At 40.7% G+C, this 12,279-nt stretch overlaps 1 protein-coding gene across 4 annotated transcripts in view; it reads right to left on the reverse strand.

Annotated features, from left to right (window-relative positions):
- The window catches only part of LOC126299048 (uncharacterized), a 396,802-nt gene that overhangs the window by 34,602 nt on the left and 349,921 nt on the right, over window positions 1-12,279 (reverse strand). For all 4 annotated transcript variants that reach the window (XM_049990700.1, XM_049990701.1, XM_049990703.1 and 1 more), the window contains one exon: window positions 10,713-10,893. In XM_049990700.1, the coding sequence (XP_049846657.1) occupies window positions 10,713-10,893 (181 nt within the window). The remainder of the gene's footprint in view (window positions 1-10,712; window positions 10,894-12,279) is intronic.

Here is a 12,279-nt window from a genome sequence, read left to right on the forward strand (position 1 = left end):
TAAACCTGTGAGTGATTTTTGTAATGAAATCCTGGTTATTTTTGATTAATTTAATAATTTCTTCTTTTTTGCACTATCCTATGAAGGATCCTCTGGTTCCAAAAGCTATTTGATGCCTATCTGTGCTTCTGCTTGGAGGTTAACATTTTTTTAATGTATATCAAATTGTAGTTTAATTTTTGTGAACTTTTTCCATATAGATATTAATAAATATGACATTATTCTTCACACAGTGTCAATTACTGTCCAAACCAAACAGTAGTGATTTTCTTTAATCATTTTTAAGACATATTTTTAGTTGGATTATTAATTTTGCTAGAGAGTGTAAAGATATCAACTGTACAATATCCACCTATTTAGTGATACTGTTTGCAATGTAGAGCATGATGAGAGGAGGAGTGTGGGGGACAGAACAGAAAAAAAAGTGTTTGCTTCCTGATAGTGAGCCTTTGCATTGAAAAAATGTACAAATTAGATTATAAAAAGTTTGGCATCTGAGTTTTCATTTTGTATTGTCATTTATTATATAGACTTGAGATGATAATTCTATTTTGTTGTTACACAGTGCCATTTAAAATTCTAACATATATAAATATAGACACACATAGAATGTTAGAGTATGTTAAGAATGGTACTATCTACAGGGTGGTTATAATTAAAGTGCAGCTACTCTTGGGGGTCCAGTGCAGCATTTAATTATCATATGGCAATAAAACTTGGTAGATATGTTAATACATTAATGTGGAGTAACTTACAATGGAAAAAAATTAGTTCCAGTTTTGGTCATCAGGTGCAAATCTGCTGCTATGCACAGTTTGTTTGATGGTATGACATACATGTTGTCATTTGACGAGCCATAATGTGAGTGGAAAGCATGGCTGTTGAGAAATTAAGAAGAGAGACTGTGCACTGCTAGTGAATTTTTTAATGTGAAAAGCAGCAATTAAAGTGTTCCACTGAGAGAGTATAACTGACTGAAAGGCCTGAGGAGAGGCCCAATATCATTAAATGAATTAAGATGATAATGAAATTAAAAACCACAAACAAGCTTGGTGTGGCACCTAGAGAAGGAAGGCTGTAATTGACCACACAGCACATACCCTGATTAGCGCTAGTGCTCATGCAGTGTCACAAAAACTGTCCAACCCACAGCCAATAGCATGAAAAGTTTTGTGGTCTATTTTACACTGGTACCTGTACAAGATCCAGATGGTGCACCAACTGAAACCCTATGATCTGCACAATGTTCTGAATTTGCTCTTCAGTTTCTGGCATGGATCAAATTTGATGACGCAGGTGGTCAGGAAATATTCTATGGAGTAATGAGACACATTTTACACTCCAGGGAACAGTGAATACACAGAACTGTCAATTTAGGGACACTGTTAAACTTTGTGTTGTGCATGAAGAGCCACTGCACTCAGTGTATGTGACTGTGTGGTGTGGATTCACAAGCGCCTTTATTCTTGGCTAATTCTTCTTTGAAGACAATCTGCCTCTCAGATGCACCATGACTTCTGGTGATTATTGAGACCTCCTTGTACAGCAGGTGATTACTGCTTTGGAAGAGCATAGCTGTGTTGAAAGCACTGTTTTCATGCAAGAGGGGGAAACACCTCATGTTGCACGCCTGGGGAGAGATCTGCTTAATGCATCCTAATATGAACATGTTAGCTCCAGAGGTTTTCCACATGCATGGTCGGCAAGATCACCTGATCTAAATCCGTGTGATTTTTGGTACTGGGGATATGTAAAAGAATGGCTTTACCAGGGATAAATTTGGCCTCTCCCTGTTCCGTAGGCCAGTATAAAGGAAATCATTACTCAGATACTACTGGATCTGCTGTGAGAAACTGTTGATTGCATCGTCGTCGTAACTGCCATCTGCTTCACGTCTGCTGTGCAGCGAGCCACATACAGTATTAACTGTATTTTTCTTACTTGTCACTTCTTCTTCCGTGTGTTTTTGCTTCTAGGAAGCTTTAATTGTTGAGTGCTAGTAATAGTGTTCCATAGATTTTGTGTTAATTTTGAATACAGTCAGAGAGATTCCCTTCAGTCAGCCATAGTGCCAGTAGTGTCAGTGTCGCCGTAACTGCCGTCTGCTTCACATCTGCTGTGCAGCGAGCTACATTAATTTAAGTATTAACTGTGTTTTTCTTACTTGTCACTTCTTCTTCCGTGTGTTTTTGCTTCTAGGAAGCTTTAATTGTCGAGTGCTATTAATAGTGTTCCATAGATTTTGTGTTCATTTTGAATACAGTCAGAGAGAGTCCCTTTAGTCAACCATAGTGCCAGTAGTGCTAGTGTTTGTTTTGAATACAGTCCAGAGACAGGTAGTGCTATTTTCATTGTTTTCTATAAGAAGTGTTTAGCAACCACAGTTCAGTCAACTATCAACTGCCTTTAGTCAATTAGCAGTCTAGTTAAAAGTTGATTAACTCTCAACAGTAAATTGATTTCTTAGGATGGATAGGATGTGTGACTGCTGTGTACGGGCACAGGAGGAGCTGGCCACCATTCGTGAACAGCTGAACGTGTTGATGGCCACGGTCAGCCGTCTTCAGGCTGCTGCCTTGGAGTGTAGCGGCAGTGGGGAGTCTGGTACATCACATGGTACTCCCCGGGTGTTACATGCTTCACCCACTGTCCCTGCTGTCGAGACATCTTCGCGGATACCTGGTGCGGTGGGGCCACCCTCTCCCCAACAGGAGTGGCAGGTTCAGCGGCATTCACGGCGCACGAGGCGGAGGGTCAATGTGGAGGCTGGCCATGTGGCATCGCCTGCTCTGTCTGTGAGTGGACATGTGGCCGCTCCTCCAGCAAGGTCCGAGAAGACACACAGGGGGAGGGGTTTATTAGTGATTTGGAGCTCCAACATTAGGCGGGTGATGGAGCCCCTTAGGGAAATAGCGGAAAGGTTGGGGAAGAAGGCCAGTGTTCACTCTGTCTGCTTGTCGGGGGGTCTCATCCGAGGTGTGGAGGAGGCCCTGCCGGCAGTGATAGAGAGCACTAGGTGCACCCGACTGCAAATGTTGGCACCAATGACTCCTGCCGTCTGGGTTCAGAGGTCATCCGCAGTTCATACAGGCGGTTGGCGGAGTTGGTGAATGCGGAAAGCCTCACTCGCAGGGTGGAATCTGAGCTAACTATTTGTAGTATCATTCCCAGAACTGATCGCAGTCCTCTGGTTTGGAGCCGAGTGGAAGGCTTAAACCAGAGGCTCAGACGATTCTGCGGAGATCTGGGGTGCAAATTTCTCGACCTCCGCTATTGGATGGAGAAATTTAGGGTCCCCCTGAATAGATCAGGCATGCACTACACACAGGAAGCGGCTACAAGGGTAGCGGAGTACGTGTGAAGTGCACATGTGGGTTTTTTATGTTAGAGAATTTCCTCCCAAGGCCTGACAAGACGCCTCCTGAGACGTGGCAAGGTAGGAGTAGGGAATATGCAACAGGGAATAACAATATTAATGTGGTAATAGTAAACTGCAGGAGCATCTATAGAAAGGTCCCAGAACTGCTCTCATTAATAAACGGTGGCAATGCCCACATAGTACTAGGGACAGAAAGTTGGCTGAAACCAGATGTAAACAGTAATGAAATTCTAAACTCAGATTGGAATGTATACTGCAGAGACAGGCTGGACAGTGAAGGGGGAGGTGTGTATATAGCGATAAGAAGTGCAATAGTATCGAAGGAAACTGACGCAGATCCGAAATGTGAAATAATTTGGGTGAAGGTCACGGTTAAAGCAGGTTCAGACATGGTAATTGGATGTCTCTATAGGCCCCCTGGCTCAGCAGCTGTTGTGGCTGAGTACCTGAAGGATAATTTGGAAAATATTTCGAGTAGATTTCCCCTCCATGTTATAGTTCTGGGTGGAGATTTTAATTTGCCGGATATAGAATGGGAGACTCAAACATTCATAACGGGTGGCAGGGACAAAGAATCCAGCGAATTTTTTTTAAATGCTTTATCTTAAAACTACCTTGAACAGTTAAACACAGACGTGACTCGTAGCGATAACATATTAGCCCTTCTGGTGACAAACAGACCCGAACTATTTGAAACAGTTAATGCAGAACAGGGAATCAGCGATCATAAACAGTTACTGCATCGATGATTTCAGCCATAAATAGAAATGTTAAAAAAGGTAGAAAGATTTTTCTGTTTAGCAAAAGTGACCAAAAGCAGATTTCAGAGTACCTGATGGCTCAACACAAAAGTTTTGTCTCTAGTACAGATAATGTTGAGGATCAGTGCACAAAGTTCAAAACCATCCTACAATATGCATTAGATGAATATGTGCCAAGCAAGATCGTAAGAGATGGAAAAGTGCCACTGTGCTACAACAACTGAGTCAGAAAACTGCTGTGGAAGCAAAGGGAACCTCACAGCAAACATAAACATAGCCAAAGCTTTGCAGACAAACAAAAATTACACGAAGTGAACTGTAGTGTGCGGAGGGCTATGCGAGAGGTGTTCAATGAATTTGAAAGTAAAGTTCTATGCACAGACTTGGCAGAAAATCCTAAGAAATTTTGGTCTTAGGTCAAAGCGGTAGGTGGATCAAAACAAAATGTCCAGACACTCTGTGACAAAAATGGTACTGAAACAGAGGATCACAGACTAGGGGCCGAGATACTAAATGTCTTTTTCCAAAGCTGTTTCACAGAGGAAGATTGCACTGTAATTCCTTCTCTAGATTGTCGCACAGATGACAAAATGGTAGATATTGAAATAGACAACAGAGGGATAGAGAAACAATTAAAATCGCTCAAAAGAGGAAAGGCCGCTGGACCTGATAGGATACCAGTTCGATTTTACACAGAGTATGCAAAGGAACTTGACCCCCTTCTTGCAGCAGTGTACCGTAGGTGTCTGGAAGAGCATAGCATTCCAAAGGATTGGAAAAAGGCGCAGGTCATCCCCATTTTCAAGAAGGGATGTCGAACAGATGTGCAGAAGTATAGACCAATATCTCTAATGTCGATCAGCTGTAGAATTTTGGAACACGTATTATGTTCAAGTGTAATTACTTTTCTGGAGACTAGAAATCTACTCTGTAGGAATCAGCATGGGTTTAGAAAAAGACAATTGTGTGAAACCCAGCTCGTGCTATTCGTCCACGAGACTCAGAGGCGCATAGACACGGGTTCCCAGGCAGATGCCATGTTTCTTGACTTCCGCAAGGCATTTGATACAGTTCCCCACAGTCGTTTAATGAACAAAGTAAGAGCATATGGACTATCAGACCAATTGTGTGAATGGATTGAAGAGTTCCTAGAAAACAGAATGCAGTATGTCATTCTCAATGGAGAGAAGTCTTCCGAAGTAAGAGTGATTTCAGCTGTGCCACAGGGGAGTGTCGTAGGACCGTTGCTATTCACAATATACATAAATGACCTTGTGGATAACATCGGAAGTTCACTGAGGCTTTTAGCAGACGATGCTGTGGTGTATTGAGAGGTTGTAACAATGGAAAATTGTACTGAAATGCAGGAGGATCTGCAGTGAATTGACGCATGGTGCAGGGAATGGCAATTGGATCTCAGTGTAGACAAGTGTAATGTGCTGCAAATACATGGAAAGAAAGCTCCCTTATCGTTTAGCTACAATATAGCAGGTCAGCAACTGGAAGCAGTTAATTCCATAAACTATCAGGGACTATGCATTAGGAATGATTTAAAATGGAATGATCATATAAAGTTGATCATCGGTAAAGCAGATGCCAGACTGAGATTCATTGGAAGAATCCTAAGGAAATGCAATCTGAAAACAAAGGAAGTAGGTTACAGTACACTTGTTCACCCACTGCTTGAATACTGCTCAGCAGTGTGGGATCCGCACCAGATAGGGTTGATAGAAGAGATAGAGAAGATCCAACAGAGATCCGCAACTTTGTTACAGGATCATTTAGTAATCACAAAAGCATTACAGAGATGATAGATAAACTCCAGTGGAAGACTCTGCAGGGAGACGCTCAGTAGCTCGGTACGGGCTTTTGTTGAAGTTTCGAGAACATACCTTCACCGAGGAGTCAAGCAGTATATTGCTCCCTCCTACATATATCTCGCAAAGAGACCATGAGGATAAAATCAGAGAGATTAGAGCCCACACAGAGGCATACCGACAATCCTTCTTTCCACAAACAATACGAGACTGGAATAGAAGGGAGAACCGATAGAGGTACTCAAGGTACCTTCTGCCACACACTGTCAAGTGGCTTGTGGAGTATGGATGTAGATGTAGATGTAGACTCTATGGATGCAGCATCTAATCATCATCTCCAGTCCACAAACTGACCAAACTGTATATATGACAGTTAATAGTAAAATCAATGTTATGCCTTTCTCATTGGTTTGGCTGTTCCTGTTCACATCCTGTTCTTAATCCATTACATATGGAAACATTTCTATATGTTTATCTTGCATTCACAGTGCCAGACCTGCAACTGATGGCTAAGACTGAAACCAATTTTTTTCCAGTATAAATCATTTCCACATTAATGCATTAGAATATCTATCAAGTTTTTCTGCCACGTGATACATACAGAATACACTGGACCTTTGTAACTGCACTTTAATTATAACCACTCAGTAAACTGCAGAGGCAGATTTGAAGAAGAATGTAATCCAGTCAAGTTTTTCAGCCTTTTAAGAAACTCTACTTAATGACATGGAATTCATATTCTATAAAATCATATATTTCTCTGCAAGTGGAATATGGCAATGTTTTTGTTATAAAATTTGACTGTAACTCATATATCACTATATACTTCACCAGACTACCACTGAATATATATTTTAGACAAATAATTTTGGTACTCTTATATTTGAAAACTCATCTGTCAGCAGAGTAATACATACACTATGTGATCAAAAGTATCTGGACACCTGACTGAAAATGACATACAAGTTCGTGGTTCGTTCTATTGGTAATACTGGAATTCAATATGGTGTTGGCCAACCCTTAGCCTTCATGACATTCAATCAGGTGCTAGAAGGTTTTTGGGAAATGGCAGCCCATCCTTCATGGACTGCTGCACTGAGGAGAGGTATCAATGTTGGTCGGTGAGGCCTGGCATGAAGTCGGCTTTCCAGAACCTCCCAGAGGTGTTCTACAGGATTCAGATCAGGACTCTGTGCATGCCACTCGATTACAGGGATGTTATTGTCTTGTAACCACTCTGCCACAAGTCATGCATTATGAACAGGTGCTTGATTGTGTTGAACGATGTGGTCGCCATTCCCGAATTGCTCATTAACAGTGGGTAGCAAGAAAGTGCTTAAAGCATCAGTGTAGGGCTGTGCTGTGATAGTGCCATGCAAAACAAGAAGGGATGCAAGCCACCTCCATGAAAAACACAACCAGACCATACCACCACTGTCTCCGAATTTTACTGTTGGCATTACACACATTGGCAGATGGTGTTCATCGGGCATTTGCCATGTCCACACCCTGCCATCAGATCACCACATTGTGTACCATGATTTGTCACTCCACACAACGTTTCTCCACTGTTCAATGTTCAATCACCCAGTGTTTATGCTCCTTACACCAAGTGAGGCATCGTTTGGCATTTACCGATGTGATGTATGGCTTATGAGCAGCCACTCGACCATGAAGTCCAAGTTTTCTCACCACCAGCCTAACTGTCATAGTAATTGCAGTGGATCCTGATGCAGTTTAGAACTCCTGTGTGATGGTCTGGATAAATGTCTGCCTATTATACATTACGACCCTCTTCAACTGTTAGCATTCTCTGCCAGTCAACAGATGAGGTCGGACTGTATGCTTTCATGCTATATGTGTCCCTTCAAGTTTCCACTTCACTATCACATTGGAAACATTGAACCTAGGGGTGTTTAGGAGTGTGGAAATCTCATGTACAGACATATGACACAAGTGATACCCAATCACCTGACCACATTCGAAGTCCATGAGTTCCGCGGAGTGCCACATTCTGCTCTGTTACGATGTCTTAATGACTACTGAGATCACTGATATGGAGTACCTGGCAGTAAGTGGCAGTACAATGCACCTAATATGAAAAATGTATTTTTTGGGGTGTCTGGATACTTATAGTAACATAGTATATACATAACACACAATGACTGCTTGATAATAACCTCAAAATGTTGGTTGACACTTTAGTTAATGAGACTGTCCAAATCCTGTGTACATCTACATCTTCATCTACTTAGATACTCTGCAAGACACATATGGTGCACAACAGAGGGTACTGTGTGCCACTACTGGTCATTTCTTTCCTGTTCCACTTGCAGACAGAGTGAAGGGGTTCTAGGCGCTTTAGTCTGGAGCCGCGCTGCTGCTGCGGTCGCAGGTTCGAATCCTGCCTCGGGCATGGATGTGTGTGATGTCCTTAGGTTAGTTACGTTTACGTAGTTCTAAGTTCTAGGGGACTGATGACCTCTGATGTTAAGTCGCTCAGAGCCATTTGAACCAGAGTGAAGGAAAAACAACTGTTAATATGCCTCCATATGAGCCTTAATTTTTCATATCTTAACTTCATTGTCCTTATGTGCAACGTATGTTGGCGGCAGTTGAATCATTTGGCAGTCAGCTTCAAATGCCAATTCTCTAAATTTTCTCTATAGTTTTCCTTAAAAAAAATCACTTTCCTCCAGTGATTCCCACTTGAGTTCCTGATGCATCTCCATAACACATGTTGTTCAAACCTACTGGTAACAAATATAGCAGACTGCCTCTGAATTGCTTCAATGTCCTCCTTCAGTCTGACCTGGTACAGATCCCAAACACTTGAACAGTATTCAGGAATAGGCCACACTCGTGTCCTATGTGCAGTCTACTTTACAGATAAACCCTACTTTCTTAAAATTCTCCCAATAAACTGAAGCTGATCATTTACCTTCCCTACCATAGTTCTCACATGCTTGTTCGATTTCATATTGCTTTGGAATGTTACACTCATATATTTAAATGAGGTGACCGTCAAGCAGGACACTGCTAATGCTTTATCTGAATATCAAGTGTTTGTTGTTCCTACTCCTTCTCATTAACTTAGTTTTTCTACAATCAGAGATGCCTGTCATTCATCACACCAACTAGAAATTCTGTCTAAGTCATCTTGTATCCTCTTATAGTCACTCAACTTCAACACCTTACCATACACCAAAGCATCATCAGCAAACAACCACAGATAGCTGCCCACCCCATCTGCTAAATCATTTACATATATAGAGAAGAACAGCGGTCCTATCACACTTCCCTGAGGCACACCTGACAATATCATTGTATCTGGTGAACACTCACCATTGAGGACAATATACTGGGTTCTATTACTTAAGAAGTCTTCAAGCCACTCATTATTCATACCTTCATTAACAGCCTGCAATAGGCCACCATGTCAAGTGCTTTAAATATGGACTCTCCCCTTTGTCTTTCTTCCATAGTTCTCAGTATATCATGTGAGAAAAGGCCAAGCTGAGTTTTGCATGTGTGATGCTTTCTAAAGCCATGCTGATTTGTGGACATGATCTTCTCAGCCTCAGGAAAATTTATTATATTTGAACTCAGAAAATGTTCAAGGATTGTTGGAATAGTTTCCTCCCTCTGTCAGAAGGGCTGTTGCTGGCAATGTTGAGAGGGCAAAGCAGGTCAATGATATCCACCATCCACTGCATGATCATCAAGCTGCAGTCTGTCGATTGAAAACTAGAAAGAGCTTCATCACTTGGACACAGCCACTCGAGCGAACACCTGACTCTAGCTGTATCACCAGTTGAAAGAGCAATCTGCCACTGGATAACACTGCAAAGGAAGAGATGGCCCCAGGAAATGATTTGTTTGGAAATCAAACAGTCATCTTAAGGTGGATGTTCCCCAATGACAGATGAAAATGTAAAAATGGGGCATCCTTCCAGGTGGTGGAGACATGCCCTGGAAGAGCAGAACAACACAAGATCTGGAACACTTGCTCGTATGCCCTCTACTGGAACAACCTTGCACAATGCAAGACTTGATCAAGGCACATATCAAGGCCATCAGAATTACTGTGTTCTGGAAATGCCAACTGGACACAGAAATGAATGAATGAGCAATCCCAAAATTTCCTATATAATAGTTATATTAGCACTTATAAATGCAATACCATTTAAGATATTTATTCATTTTATAAGATCACACTTTCAAATACTTTGACAAAGTAGCAAAAGTGAACTGTAGGAAATGCTGTAATTTTGGTTAGAAAATAAATCCCTTGTTTCTCAAGTATTTCATTTCTGTGGTAAGAGAGATGAAAATTTCGGTGCCAGTGTACTTAATACTTCTTTCAGATGCATAGTACATGTCATTCTTGTATGTGGTGGATATTTCTGGATACAGAAGAAAGCACATGACAGAAAACAAGCAATGGTATGCATCCCCAACTGCTGAAATAATTTGTGACAAGATATTCTTGGACTCAGTCTAATAATGATTCTACTCGTTCTTTTCTGGATGATGCAGATTTTTTTGAACAAGAGAAGAGTCCTCCCCCCTCCCTCCCACCCCCCCCCAAAAAAGTTCCACATAATGGACAATGTGTATACAAATAAACCTTAAGAATTGATTATATAGCTTTTAAGCTCAAAAACCATTTAAAATTTTTTATTTAATTTTAATAAAATATTACTCAATCACATACAAAAAAATTAAAATATTGGATAAACTCAAGGAACCCACCTTCCTCCGTTTTGTCTGATGACTGTAGCAAAGCAGAATAGCATGTGCAGGTCTGTGTCTTTTGTGTGTACATACATTCACGTAGAGTTTGGAGCCTACTCATATGTATAACTGTTGTGCTAATGGTCACCACAATACACAGCACACCGCCAACTAAACAACATATCCCACACAGCTTGATCTAAAACAAGACAACAGTTTGTAAATTACAGGTTGTATTTCATTATAAGAAAGGATACAACAGGTAGGAGAGGGCTGTTAGGGGACTCCTAAGGGTATAACAAAATGTATTACATTTTTTAACTCTCATATACCTTTCAGCAACAACTCTTTTAGCATACTGACTTCCATTTGTAAATGAAGTAATTCAAGATGTGCAATAACACACACTTAATAACAGCCACAGATAAAAGTATTTGTAAGTAACAGTGATAAAAAAACTAAGTATTTATGTGTAGATTTTATCTATTATCATTTCAAATATTTGTGGATCTCAAGTTTGAAGAGTTCAGTGATAGGGTTGTTGTCATCAGATTTGACAGCAAGCCAATGCCAACAGTGGTAGCTCCAGTGTACAGAGCAATGTCACAAGCCACAGATGAAGAGAGCGAGAGAAAGTATATGATGATTTTGAATGGATAATTCATTAAGTAAAGGAGGATGAAAATCTGATAGCCCAGGGAGATTGGAAAGCAGTTGCAAGGGAAGAAATAGAAGAAAAGGTTATGGGAGAATATGGGCTTGGCAGTATGAATGAGAGAGGATAAAACCAATTGAGTACTGCAATAAATTTCAGTTCATAATAATGAATATTGTGCTCAAAAATTACAAGAGGAAGAGGTATACATGGAAAAGATTCAGAGACATGGGAAGGTTCCAGCTGGATTATGTCATGGTCAGACAGAAATTCCAAAATTAGATGTTGGACTGTAAGGCATCACTTGGGGACATGCCTACTCAAGTTGGTGTGTAAAATCTATGAAACTGGTAACATACCGTTAGGTTTTCAGAAAAACATCATTCACAAAGTGCCAAAGATATCAAGTGCAGATAAGTGCAAGAACTATCACACCATCAGACTAACAGCAAATTTTTACCAGCTGCTGACAAGGACATTATGCAGAAGAATGGAAAAGAAAATCAAGGATTCATTATATGATGATCAGTTTGGCTTTAAGAAAGGCAAAGGAACCACAGAAGCCTTCTGATAGAGCAGCTGATAATGGAAGCAAGGCTAAAGAAAAATCAAGGCATGCTTATAGGATCATCAATCTAGAAAATTGTGCAATATATTTACAATTCTGAGAAAAACAGGAGTAAGCTTTAGGGAAAGGGGGGTAACACACAGTATAAACAAGAACCAAGAGGGCACATTAAGACTGGAAGAAAATGGTGCAATATATTTACAATTCAGAGAAACAGGAGTAAGCTTTAGGGAAAGGTGGGTAATACACAGTATGTACAAGAACCAAGAGGGAAAATTAAGACTGGAAGACCAAGAATGAAGTGCTAGGATTAAAAATGGTGTAAGACAGATATGCAGGTATTAATCTATACAATGAAGAAG

This window comes from Schistocerca gregaria, chromosome X (assembly GCF_023897955.1).
Source record: "Schistocerca gregaria isolate iqSchGreg1 chromosome X, iqSchGreg1.2, whole genome shotgun sequence".
In the NCBI taxonomy this organism is placed as follows: domain Eukaryota; kingdom Metazoa; phylum Arthropoda; class Insecta; order Orthoptera; family Acrididae; genus Schistocerca; species Schistocerca gregaria.